The sequence below is a fragment of the Cavia porcellus genome, unplaced genomic scaffold (assembly GCF_034190915.1).
Source record: "Cavia porcellus strain 051 isolate PalLab524CR breed Dunkin Hartley unplaced genomic scaffold, mCavPor4.1 scaffold_26, whole genome shotgun sequence".
Classification (NCBI taxonomy): Eukaryota; Metazoa; Chordata; class Mammalia; order Rodentia; family Caviidae; genus Cavia; species Cavia porcellus.
In genome coordinates, this window is record NW_026947509.1 from 9,978,728 (window position 1) to 9,991,675 (window position 12,948).

The 12,948-nt window shown below is 38.9% G+C and overlaps 1 protein-coding gene across 4 annotated transcripts in view; it reads left to right on the top strand.

Moving 5' to 3' along the window:
• Positions 1–12,948, top strand: part of Ush2a (usherin) — a 658,323-nt gene that overhangs the window by 398,582 nt on the left and 246,793 nt on the right. For all 4 annotated transcript variants that reach the window (XM_063236705.1, XM_063236706.1, XM_063236707.1 and 1 more), the window contains one exon: positions 3,062–3,241. In XM_063236705.1, the coding sequence (XP_063092775.1) occupies positions 3,062–3,241 (180 nt within the window). The remainder of the gene's footprint in view (positions 1–3,061; positions 3,242–12,948) is intronic.

Below are 12,948 nucleotides of genomic sequence, written 5' to 3' on the forward strand. Positions count from 1 at the left end.
ATCTGGGAAACTTAAAGAAAGTGGTACTTAATATATTTCTTCCCCTGCCCCACCCCGCCCCGCCCCTATTATGCCATTTCAAAAGCAGCCCGTTATGTTTGTTTTGCAGCTTAATTTTTGCTTCAAAAATAAATAAACAAAATGCAGGGTAAAAAACATCCTCTGATGTTATAGAAATCTATGTTTACTCATTGGTTTTGTATTGACAGCCAGCTAGAAATGTGTAAACTGAAGCTCCTATGGTTTCCCTGTAGAACTTTTGTTATTGATTTGTGATTTCAGTCTTTCTAAGATGTGCTCAGTAGTTCCCAGCTTGGGCAATGGAGCACCCGCTGGCTGTCTGCTAGGAAGCTGACCTTTGTGAAATTTTACAACCAAGCTCATGGCAACACCTGCAGTTGCTTCAGCTGTAGCTGAAAAAGCTTCCAAGGATGGAGGTATCAGAACTGCAGAAGATACTCTGAGGCTGAGCGTGTGATTGTTCTCAGATAATGACTGGAAGAGATTCACAGTTAGCTATTTTTCGCATTTTATTAGTACAGTTGTACTGCATTTGGATTACATTCGCTGTGGGGTTCAGGCACATAGCACATTCTGGTTTCTCTGTTCCCCTTCCCTCTCTCTAGGTCTCCTCTAGATCTGTTTTCCATTTAGTTGTGCTGCTATACACATTGGTATTCATGGACTACTTCACAGGATGCCTTTGCCTCTTTTGAGAAGATACCTAGGGAAATAGCTAGGTTTAATGATAATTCTATTTTGTTTTTTGAGAAATAATTTTAACTAGATTTCTTGAGCACAGAAGAATTGTTAAACACACATTGAAAATCTCAATACATAAGCGAAGTTCTTCTTTCATATTGGTGGAGTTTGAAAATATTGAATGAAGTTCACCGGCTGTATAGATGCTGTAAAACTCTCTCTCTCAGGTTTCAGAACTTCTTGCCAGGATTAATTTGCATATGTAAGAGTACATTAGAAATTTCAGTTTAGGACCCTGAAGTTGCCAAGCTACTGAATTTGTCAATTTCAAGTCTAAAATAATAATATAGGACTTTTTTCCTGGTCATGGAAAAATACATTCCTATTTGCAGCAATAAATTTTAACTACTTCCTCTATCCCAAAATTATAAGTACTTTATTAGAAATTTTGTATAGTTTTAAATTTCTATCTGCTTTACTTATACTTCCTGAAAATGGTCATGCCATAACTGGTTAGCAGACACATTTACATTATTTGAACTTCACTGATTTCAGAATTTGAAATATAACCTGATAGGACAATGGCAGGATGGTAGTAGATGACATTACTGTTGTTTTGCTAATTAAAAAAACAGCATTTTGACTAGTAATATATTATTAGTTTGGGAGGTAGAGAATTTGATGGTTGGTGATTGCTATGGAGAAAATGAAGGAGACAGAGCACATGCTTGCTAAGCAGTGATTAATTGTAAATGTTTTTCTGGGGTGTATCCCTTATATGGATTTCAACAAAAATGACAGCAGAGTGCCCAGTTATTTTGATCATTGTGATGAATGAGTGGTTGATGCCAAGCCAGATAACATTTTGTGGACAAAGTAACAAAATAAGAATAGCACTTTGGTGGAGCATATGCATTGCTGTTACAGTGACCTGCTATAGTTCTATTTAGTATGTTAAGGAGCTCAAGAAATTACGCTAGGTAAAGAAATGATCTCACTTAAATCACAGCAACACTGCACTTGGATTTTTATTTCCAGTTCACAGCTGATGAACTGGAGGTTCTGAAATATTAAGTAGCTTAGTAAGAAATGCATTACTGAGAAATACAAAGATAGGTTCCAATGCAGGACTGTCCACCAACCAAATTTATGTTCCTTCCTGTTGACTGTACTTTGCAATTTAACCATGTAAAATGTTTTTTTTTTTAATTGCAACTATTAAAATTCTTTACTGGGCAGGGGATATAGCTCAGTGGTATAAATACCAGCCTGGCAAGTACAAGGTTGTAAGTTCAATCCCTGGTGCAAAAAAAAAAAAAAAAATTCTGTACTGTACAATGCAAGATCATTTTCAGTATGTGGTTATCTTTTACTTTTAATCATTTAGTCAATAAAGAGTATATCAGTATTTGGAGATCTCACAAATATGCTTGTTTTTTCCTTTGAAGTGCAGAAGATTGTATTTTTTGATTCATTTCCCTGTATCTGCAGAATTTGTAGGAAAGAAGAAATGTTCCTACCATAAAAAGTGTCTGGGTAAAGGAAGAAGGCCTACTGAAGTGGATTTTGAATTCTTGATGTTTTTTTTTTTTTTCTGTTTTTACAGAATAATCACAACACAGTCTAATATTTGACTAAAGTGAAGCAATATTTTGAAAAGTTGCCTCATGTCAATTATCCAGGACAGTGAAAAAGTAGAAAGGGGAATGAATGCAGATTCTTTAAGCCAAGCACCTTTGCATTTTCTCATATACCCCAGAAACAGGTCTTTGGATCAAAGAGAACACGCTTACCTCCAATCCTCGGTTGTTTTAAAATATTCTGCCCAAATCTGACTTAAAAGAGCATTTAGTAGAAAGAAGTTGCCCTGCCTCTCATGCAAAATGAAACCAAAATACCACAGTTGGTGATATATAGCATATCAAACCTGTACCTAATTATGCTATTTATACCCTCAAACCTCCCATCAGGAGGGAAATGTGCTATTTTCTTGTCTGCACACCAAAGGAAATTCATAAACTAAAATTCTGTAAAAAATTTAAGCATCTAATAATTTATGTATCTGCCGTGGTTTTACTAACCTAGATGGCACTTGTGACATGCCTTCATGCTATCATTATTTTGCCCACTGTGATGCACGTGTTGGAGATGTAACTCAGGTAACACTTTGTTAACAAAGCTAAGGTAGAATAAAAATATTATGCACGTGGACGAAGCTTGTGCCTTTTGTTTTAGGGTAGAGCCATTTTGGTTCTACTTAATATTTATAGTATATTCAGGAATCCAAGAAAATAGTCAAGTAATAGCAGGAAATAACCCTTCAATGAATACTAATTTTAATAATTTTCTGTTTAACCAGCAGGAAATAATTACACCCTCCTGAGTGGCACAAGAATCATGCACAGCAGTGGAGAGGCCAACCTTTGGGTGCCCATTGTCGGACTGGTCCCTTTCAGTAACTACACTGTACAAGTGAATGCTTCCAACAGCCGGGGCAGCTTGATCAGTGACCCTGCAACTATTGTGATGCCTCCGGGGGGTAAGTCTGTGAAAAATGCTGGCTCCTTCCTGTTATAGTAATACCCTAGAACTAAGTCGCCATGGAACACCTTGTCTATTGTTGGAATTAATTTTTAATTTTAGAACTCAAAGGCTCAGTTGTATTTCTAGTTGCTGGGAGGTCTGGTTTGGTCTCATTGAGATGTTCTTATTGACGTTCTTTTATTTTCTTGTTGCAATTGCTTTTGTCTTGTGCTGTGTGTACACATGTACTGTGCACACGTACATACATATCTCTGGCATTCTGCATGTTACCAAGATTGGAAAAGGTTTTTATGTCTTGAAGACTTCACTTACATTCAAAGCTTATATTCTTTGCATTTTGGCTCTGGTTTTCTACTGTAAGTGGTTCTTCTTTCTTGTTTTCTGAAGAGCTTTTTTAGATGTCTGCTTAAGTCTTTCCAGGTAATATAAGGGATAGGATGCACTAGTGATACAGGGGAACGAACCTCCCGACCTACTAGGTGTCTGGTGTGAGTTCGTGTTCTCTAAAGTCAAAGATTGAATTTTAAGGAATAGTGGAGGTTAAGAGCAGAACATGATTATTGAGAAAAAAAAAATCTACATAGAAAGAGACAGAAGGGGTTTATGGGTTGCCAATGACTTTGTCTTTTTAGGGACTTTTATAGAGCAAACCATGAGGTGAGGCTAAGGTATGGGAATCATGGGAACTCGCAAGGTGGGCATGAGGTGGGACAGGGCTATGGTCAACCAATAAAATTAATTACCAATTAATTGATTAAATTGGGGACAGCTGGGGAAGCCAGTTACACAGCAAGTGGACATGCTTAAAGAGGGGGTTGGGATGGTGATACCTGACTTCCTCTGGATGTTAGAGACCTATTTAGAATATCAGTCTTTGGGATGTGGGTATATTGGTTTGATCTTTTGTCTTGGGGCCTGGCCCACAACAGGAGGTGTCCGTCTCCCCCACAGCTGCAAGGTATCTGGCCTCCTGCACTGTCTCTTTCTAGGGCCCAGCCCTGTCTGACTGGCCTATAATATTTGTATCTCATTTTCCTATAACAATAGGAAAACAGCTCATACCTCCTTGTAAGCACCCACAAACTCCTGGTGATTACAGCCCGCTTGTGCTGCTTTTCTATGTGCGATGGCATACAGTCTGGATGCTTTTTTATTTCATTCTATGAAAAATTGACCCCACTTATTGAAGATTATCACATTTACCATTACTTTTACCTGTTATCAACTCCACCCTTGTCCTAATCGTGGGAAGCAACTGCTAGGAAGAAAACTTCTCTGGGGTCCTCATGTGTGACCCTTGAACCACAGAAGCTGCCTCAAAATAGGAATAGCAGGATTCACAGGGGCCAGGAATGTGTGTCTTCCCAGAATACCCCCGGGGTTAGGACCCCGCACCCCCAGCATCTGCCCTGTAGCCAGATCTCTGGGACTCCGCTTGCTGTAGGCCAAGAGAGAATGTTCTGATCTTGTCCTCGGAGATCTGCAGAGCAGTCCCCCTCTGGTCACCAGGGATTGACAGCACCCAGTCCCACGTCAGCAGAGAAGAAGGAAAAATTTGCAGTGTGTGTACAACCTCCTTGCCCAGGAAAGGACGCCTTACCTGTTGTGACCTAAGAGCTCCTCCCACTTCTTCCCTTTTGTGGCATTAAAATAATCAGTGACATTATGTCCCCCAAACACTGGAAACTCAATGGCAGAAGCCGTGCTGCTTGAGAAAAGGCTGTGTAAAGGAGACTTCTTAGGGCTGATCCATGTGGATTAGTGTTAGTTTTCATGAGCCAATAATTAATAAGGGAATTGAACTGAGACAGATGCTTATTCTTTCGAGACCAAATTACAATGCAAAGCAAAACTAAAAAAGGAAACTTAGGTAACCATGTCTTCATTGCTCTCTCTGATCTACCTGCTGGAAATGCTAGGAAACCATACTGACTCTTAATCCTTAATATTCAATATTGCTTATTCACATTTAGAAATTGAAGAATAATCGGTGACTTGGTGGAGGTTTAAAGTTACATGGCAATAAAACTTTCTTAATAGGATATGTGGGCTATTTAATGATTTATATATTTATTCTGTGGCATTTATACTGATTTAGGTAATTTATAATAATTCATACCAATTCAGCTTGTATTCATAGAAGAGATCCATTTTATTTCATTATTTGTGTATTTAAGAATATGTGGCCTAATTGTATATGTGTGTGTATCTATCTATATCTATATATACATATCAAATATATATGATGGTGTGAGTCAGCACATTTATATATTTTTTTCAGTTAAAAATAGCAAACTCTCTTTGCTACCTCAATACATGCTGTAAGTATGCCAGTAGGGTAGGGGTCGGATCAGGAAGAAATAAGCTCTCGTTTTATGATGATGCAGGAGAACAGAGTGGAGCTGTGAGCTGAGGCTGATCTGCGTCTCCACGCCTTGTGCATGACCTGTGTCATCACCATTATCTGCAGGGCTCTACTCTCCGGGGCCAGTGTGCGCCTTCCTCCTCTGAACTCAGGCATCCAGAATCTGGGAAATGGTCCTTCGCCAAAAGAGGAAGCAAATGTCTTTAAAGATAGAGACTTGCTCAAGTTTCTAAGAGCCATCAGGAAATACTTTCTTTCATCATTACATTGTTGTTGATTACAATTAGGAAACTTATAGCTTCGAAATTATCTTTTTTATGACCTTGTGGCAGTTTAAAGGTGATAGCTCATTGATTAAATAGGTTTTACTTCATGCTCCTTTTACCTAATGATCTGAAAACATATTATCCTGATTTACACATAAAAATCATGCCGAAAAGCATGTGGTACTCACTGGAATATGTGTGTTTAAGTAGAATTAAATTAGTACTGAGAGTTATTAAAGAAATCTTCCATGCCTCTGTCCAGTGAACTGTGTTTCATACTGAAATAAATAACAAATGAACCGATTTACAGAAGCGAGCCAGTTTATGGGCAGAGGAGTTTCTATATGCTATTTACTTTTCCATTATATTCAGATTGTTATCATTATTGCCATTTTCTTGATTTTAATATTGGATGCTTTTTATGGTGAAGTTCAGTTCCTAAAATCTTTCAATGCTAGATTATGCGTGGTTTGCAATGAGAACATCTTTAGCTATGTTCGTCTCTCATTATTGATTAAAAACATACTACTAGAAGGTTTGGGCAAAAATAAAATGCTATCTTATTTCTTTATCCAGTGTTTGCTATCAGATGTGGACTGGCAAACCCCTCGTACCCTTCTGGGTTGGTCAAATCCAACTCAATTTTTGGGTCCTCAGAACAATATCTCTTTCCAACCAAGGCTGAGAGTCAATGTTTCTGTATCCCACAGTAGGAACGTAATGTATGGAAATCACCTGTTTAATTTGACCATCACCACTGCCGGCTATAAGATCCTGCCCTGCTGAGGCTATTTCTTATTCGCATTTTTATCTTTAGTGCCTAGACAAAATCTGACACATGGTAGGTGCATAATGAATAATTGGTGAGAGAAGGAATAAATAAACCCATCAAGATAGCTTAATTGCAGTTCTACATTGTAAGCTTATCGTTGCTGAGTCCTGCACAGGCTTCGTGTCTAGCTGAGCTAGATTAGGCTGTAGTCAGCTGCAAAAAATAGAACACTCTCTGTACCGCGTGGCCCGGTGTAAGAAAGCTGTGGCCCTATAGATTTAATTACAGCCTTGACTTCCAGGAGGGCAACAGTACTGGAGGTAAGATTTGTTCTCAGGTTCCAGCTCCACATCTAGGTTTCTCCATGTACATATTGCTTGCTTTTGCTCAAGTGAACATAGATGAACAGTTCTGAGTTTATGCAGTGGTGTCAAAGAAGTAAAGGATCACATTGTAAGGAGTTTTACCAGGTATGGGATCTTTTAGTTGGACAGATATAAAACATTTCATTTGCTTGAAGCTGAGTCTGTTTTACCAATGGCAAAAATGTACAATTAAAAATATGATAAATCCGTGTTATTTAATGATAGAAATTAAGGCAAGCCAGAGGATGCCACCAGCTCCCCGGTATGTGCACATACAGTAGAAAATCACACGCAGCACACACTTTTTATTCTAAAATTCCATTTTAAGTATGATGTGGGGAACTGCAGACAAAATCTCTCATTTTCAATAATATAGCACATCCTCACCTACCCTTCTGAACTCAGGTTTCTGCATTTCTACAATTACTATAGTTTTAGCTTGTCTATAATAATATAATGCTTATATTTAGCACTAAGATACTCTTGGAGAGGAAGAATGTGTTTAATTCTAGCTCTTGAGTAGCATGATGTACAGGTTCAAGAGTTCCAGGAAGGGAATTTTTTTAAAAAAATTAAAAAGGAATTTAAATGTTAATCCATAAATATGAAACGTTCCTGTGGCCTGTCCCCCTTCGAGATATGGAATTACTAATGGGGTAAGGATTTCAGTGTTTAATCACGCTAGGTGCATTAGTGTTTGGTATGCATGGAATTCAGCATTCAGTGTCATAAGTGGTTGACATTGGTGATGTCCCTTAATTTGCTTAAATCTAATTGGCTCTTTTATCAGTCAAACCGGTATAGATTGGCAATTGATCAGGAAGGGTCGGCCATGACTCTGCATGTAGTTAAATGATAGAGCCACCAGTTACAGTCACCACCGCATGATAATCAGCCCCGCCACAGCAAATGGGCTTAGAAAGGAAGAAAAGGAAGCTCAGAAGTTCTGCAGGATCTTCAAGTTCAGAACAAAGGCATCATCGAGTATATAAATTTTAAATATGCTGCATTTTGCCTCCAGTCTCAAACCCTTTTTTTTTTCCAGACGCACTGAAATCTTGTCTGAAACTGTCTTTGTTACATCAAAGAACTACTCAGAAAGTGAGAAGACACAGCCAAAGCATAAAAGGGCATAGTTTAAAATGATTAGTGACAAATTCCATCCTGATGAGCTAGAAACAGATTTTTTTATGAAAGTTTTCTATTTTTTCCAAAAGGAATGATTTGCTCCTGTTTATCTTTTCCTGAAGTGCCTGCATGGCACAGTGAGAGGGACTTGGTGTTCCCTGTGTTTATGAGGTTCCCCTACTCTTTGGAAGAGGATAAATAGTTTGACATACACCTTATGGTGATCAGTGTTATTGTAATTCATAAACTTTGTAAGAAATACCAGGGACCTGTTTGCTCTCTGGAACATTTTATCAGAAAATGAGAAATGGAGACAAGCAAAATGGTTGTGAGTAGTGTGGTGTAAGACTTGGTGACATTTTCCTTCTTGATCCCTCTCCCTCCCTAAAACAGCAGAGAAGGACAAGGAGGGAAATGCAACAGAGATGAAGCCTCAGGGATATTATGAAACTGTAGACTTTGACGTCCTAGGAATATGAATTTAAATTCACCTCTTTTACCCTGCTGAGTAACTATGAGCAAGTCCATAAATATATGGGAGCCTCAGTTTATTCATCATAAAAAAGGCTTGATGGTAATTCCTACCCACCAGAATTGCCTAGAGAATTTGGGAAAATAGTATTTTTAAGATTCTTGGGGCCATGTTCATGCTGGTAAACATTCTGTGCTTGCTATCTGCTTTGTTCTGTTTTCCTAGGCTATCAGTCCATTACTGTTGCTTTTAACAATGTTTGCAGCTGCTACTTTATGAAGAAAAGATTTTTATTTTGCTCACAGCTTTGCTGGCCTAAGGCATAGCTGAACCCTGGTGAAGGTTCACTTGGCGACATCAAGTCATGATGGAATGGGCAGAATTGCAGGAGCAGGTGGGAGAGGAGGTCACATAAAAGACTTTGGGAGGCTGAGACAAGAGGATGGTAAGATTGAGCCCTGCCTACGCAGTTTAGTCACACCCTGTCTCAAAACAAAGAAATAAAAACTGAAAAAAGAGGCAGGATGAAACTCTGTGGAAAGGCCCTCGGTTCAATCTCTAGTTCCAAACAATGATAGGAAGAAAGAGAAATAGGGGGAGGGGGATCAGAATATACAGTGCACACAACATTAATTTTGAGCACATATATTTTTACACCACTTTTTAAAATAGATGTTTCAGTTACTTACCACATCACCAGAACAAAATACCCACCATGCACAATTTAAGGGAAGACAGATTTATTCTGGCCCATGTTTTGGTCCATATGTGTGATGACACTGAGGCGGGACAGTGTGGCACAGGAGCATGGCAGGCAGGAAGCCAGCATGAGAGATGCAAACTTCCAGGAAACCACCAATGACATGCCTCCACCTCCCTGAAGCAAGATCGCCTCGAGTCTGGAGTCACAAGGGGTTTCAGGGGTGAGCTGTCTTCTAGAAGATGTTTCTTCCGGATTAGAGCTCTAGGACCTTTATTACGCAAGCAGCACTTGTGACACACATGGTAGGATTTCCACTTTATAAATTAAAAAAAAAAAAAATAAGGAAGGATCTCATTACAGAATCTTTCTAGGTTTTGAATAATTTCCTCAATCCTTCAGTTATTTTTCCTATACTAATACGACAGCATTGTGTTCTTAAGTCTTGATCCTTTAAGTTTTACGAAGCATTCAATTTTCATAGAAGAAGTTTCTCTTATTTTACTAGCATTCGTCAGTTAAGTCATCTTTAATGAAGTTACAAAAATTACAGTCAGGAGCACAATCTGGCAAAACAGTTTTGCAGAATACAGCTGACTTGTGGTGAGTGCATAATTCTATTGGTGCTGTAGAAATTTGCCCTCGATCCAGATTAAGCAACCATCTATCTTCACGCATTATAAAGTAAATGAAAAAATCGTTAGTAATCTGGCAAATAAGAGCAGTTAATGAAGAGACCATCTACTCTTTAAAAGGAGATGGTGTGTGGAGGTGTAAGGATGATTCAGGAGGCGGAAGAGTGTCCCCAAATTATTCTTGTGTTAAAAGAAAAAACTATAACCGATTACATCTTTTCGACTGATACGAGCTGAGTCTGAGATTTGGGGCATGGTTGCTCAAGGGAACTTATCTTTCTCCTTCACTTTCTAAAGGAAAGAATTGGACTTTCCTATTTTCTGACCAAAATTCCTTTCCAAGGCCCGAGAGGAATAACCCATGGCAGGCTGAGCGAACGGATGCATGTGGTCTGTTTCATCTCCTCTGCAGCAGCTCTGATTTATCTGAAACGCTTATGGACAAACTTCAACACACAGGTGTCCACGGTATATTTTGTGAATTGAAAAACTGCAAAAGAGACGGAAATTAAAACTAAACTGTAGGTTAGCAATTGAAATAAACAGTAGTGAAGGTGGTGTATTGCTTTCTTGGGAGGGCAGAAGGAAAGATGAGATTAACTGCCTTTTATAATGTAAAAGCCAGAGTGAAGATGTAGGCTGTGAGCCGCAGCATCCTTTAAAACCGCACCGCACTCCCAGGTAAACAGATGGTTCATCCTCACCTTCCGTATATTAAAAGCTACGCAATTTATACTACATCTAGTTCATATGAATCTTTAGAATAGTTGTGCATAATGTTTCACTTCAGTGTATGTCTTCCAAATGTGCTGTTATTTTTCCCTTAGAAAAAGGAAATCAACCAGTTGAAAGTAATAAAGTAGGTGTATTCCACAAATAAACTATATTGAAATTCTTAATAAAATATCCACAAGCTACTTAGTTTAACCCTTGCTTTCTCTCTACTACCTTGTAAGAGTGGAACCTCAATATTTACGAGTCTTAGGCTTTCAAATAATTTGCAGGAAATACTTGCCTTTCTGTTTTTGAAAATGATAGTTAATGCTACTGTGTGTGTGTGTGTGTGTGTGTTGTGTGTGTGTGTGTGTGTGTGTGTGTGTGTTTGTAGAATTATAGATCATGAACAAAAGAGAGCAATGGGTCTCAATTTTATAGTTTCTGGATCTGTCTTCAGTTTTCATATTCACTGCCTTGGCAATGAACTTCCTGCTTATAAAGACACTTCAGAAAGACGCGAACTTCTGAGCTCCTGCAAAGGAGGCAGTAGCTTTGAAGAGCGCTTACCCGGATGCGCGGGCCTCCAGCAAAGGCTGCCGGCCTGACATTTGCATACTCTCAAGTGGGCTTTGCACCCCGCGCCCCAATGAAGTGCTGGGGGGCAAGACAGAGAGACCCGAAACATAATCAATTACAATCACATTTTTCCTCCTTTGCCAGGGGTGAGGGGGTGTGAAGTAGCGTTCCTTCAAATTCCGTTGATAGTTTTAAAAACCATATTCTAAAAAACACAACGTACAGTTTCCCTTTCTGTTTTATCTTGGAAAAAAGGTTCATCTACAACTTTAAGGTTAGAAAGATTCCTGTCTGTCTGACTGACTGCAGTTTGAAAGCAACTTGAAGTTTTATTTGAATTCTGATAGTGCCCTAAAGAAATGTTTGCTTTGTTTCTTTAAAATAATCTCTTATTCTTTTATTTTTCTTTTTATTGCAGACGGGCTCTGAGCCTGCTCTGCATAAAATTCCATGAGCACTCACCTGCCTATAGAAGTTCTCTTATGAAACTGAGACGACCCTTAATGCAGCTTAGATATCTAGAGGCCATATTTCCAACCTCTCTGGCAGCATGCAAGCATCCTTGCTATGGCTCTCTAAGGGGTTAGAGGACACCTAGGCTCTCACCTAGGCTCCTGGAGTCCTTAATCCTTCCCGGCGACTAGATCATGACAACAGTAGACCTGTGCATCACAGCCACTGAAATATTTATGATGCTTCCTAATTGAGACAACAACAGCTAGAAATAGCTGTTGCCTAATGTACACGTTATGAAATCAATCCTTTCCCTTGCACTTCTGGATTATTTTGAACTGACACTGGCATTCTGACTTAAATGTTCCCATGTATATATATTGGGTGTTATTTCTAAGTAGAAATCTACATGGTGAAGACAGAATAAATGGTAAATGGCATGAGCAGAGTCATAGCTGACAGGGTCTTCTCCCTTTGGCCCTCGGTCCCCTTTTCCCCTTCTCACCACACCCCTGAGCTTGAGGCACAGAGATGCCCACCTTCTCTGCAAGTTTATCTTCTGTGGTTTTAGTTATCTGCAGTCAACCATGGCTCACAAATATTAAATGGAAGATTCCAGGAATAAATAATTCATAAGCTTTCAATTGCATGGTTTTCTGAGTATTCGGATGAAATCTCACCCTCTCCCTCCTGGTCTCTGCCAGGCTGTAACTGGACCTTTTGTCCTGGGTATCCATGTAGTATCCCCTGCTTAATGGTTAATGGCAAAACCACCTGAGGTATCAGGTCTGGTATCTTGGCATCACTGTGCTGTGTTCAAGTAGCACTGATTTTCCTTAATAGTGGTCCTGATGTACAAGTATAGGGATGCCAGCAACTAGGACATGCCCAAAGAGAAGCCAGGAGGCTTGAAGGGTTAAAGTTCTCACACTGCTAAGGAAAACAAAGAAATCACATGCAGAGGTTACTAAGACCTGTGATTGGAATGGATTTTCAACTAAACTGTAAAGTAAAAATTAATTTGTGCTGGTTTTGATATTAAGTTGTTATCTTTTTACTATATCTAATTGTCCATGCACCAACTCCAGACAAGAATGTAAACATTACACTCTGCAGGTAGCGATAGCACTAATGAAGTTAAAACACAGACAGAAAACCCAAAAGATACATCAATTAAATTTCATCACAGGTTTGCATATATAAGAAAAAAATACCATTGATACAAAGGGAAATCAAAATACAAGAATAAATGT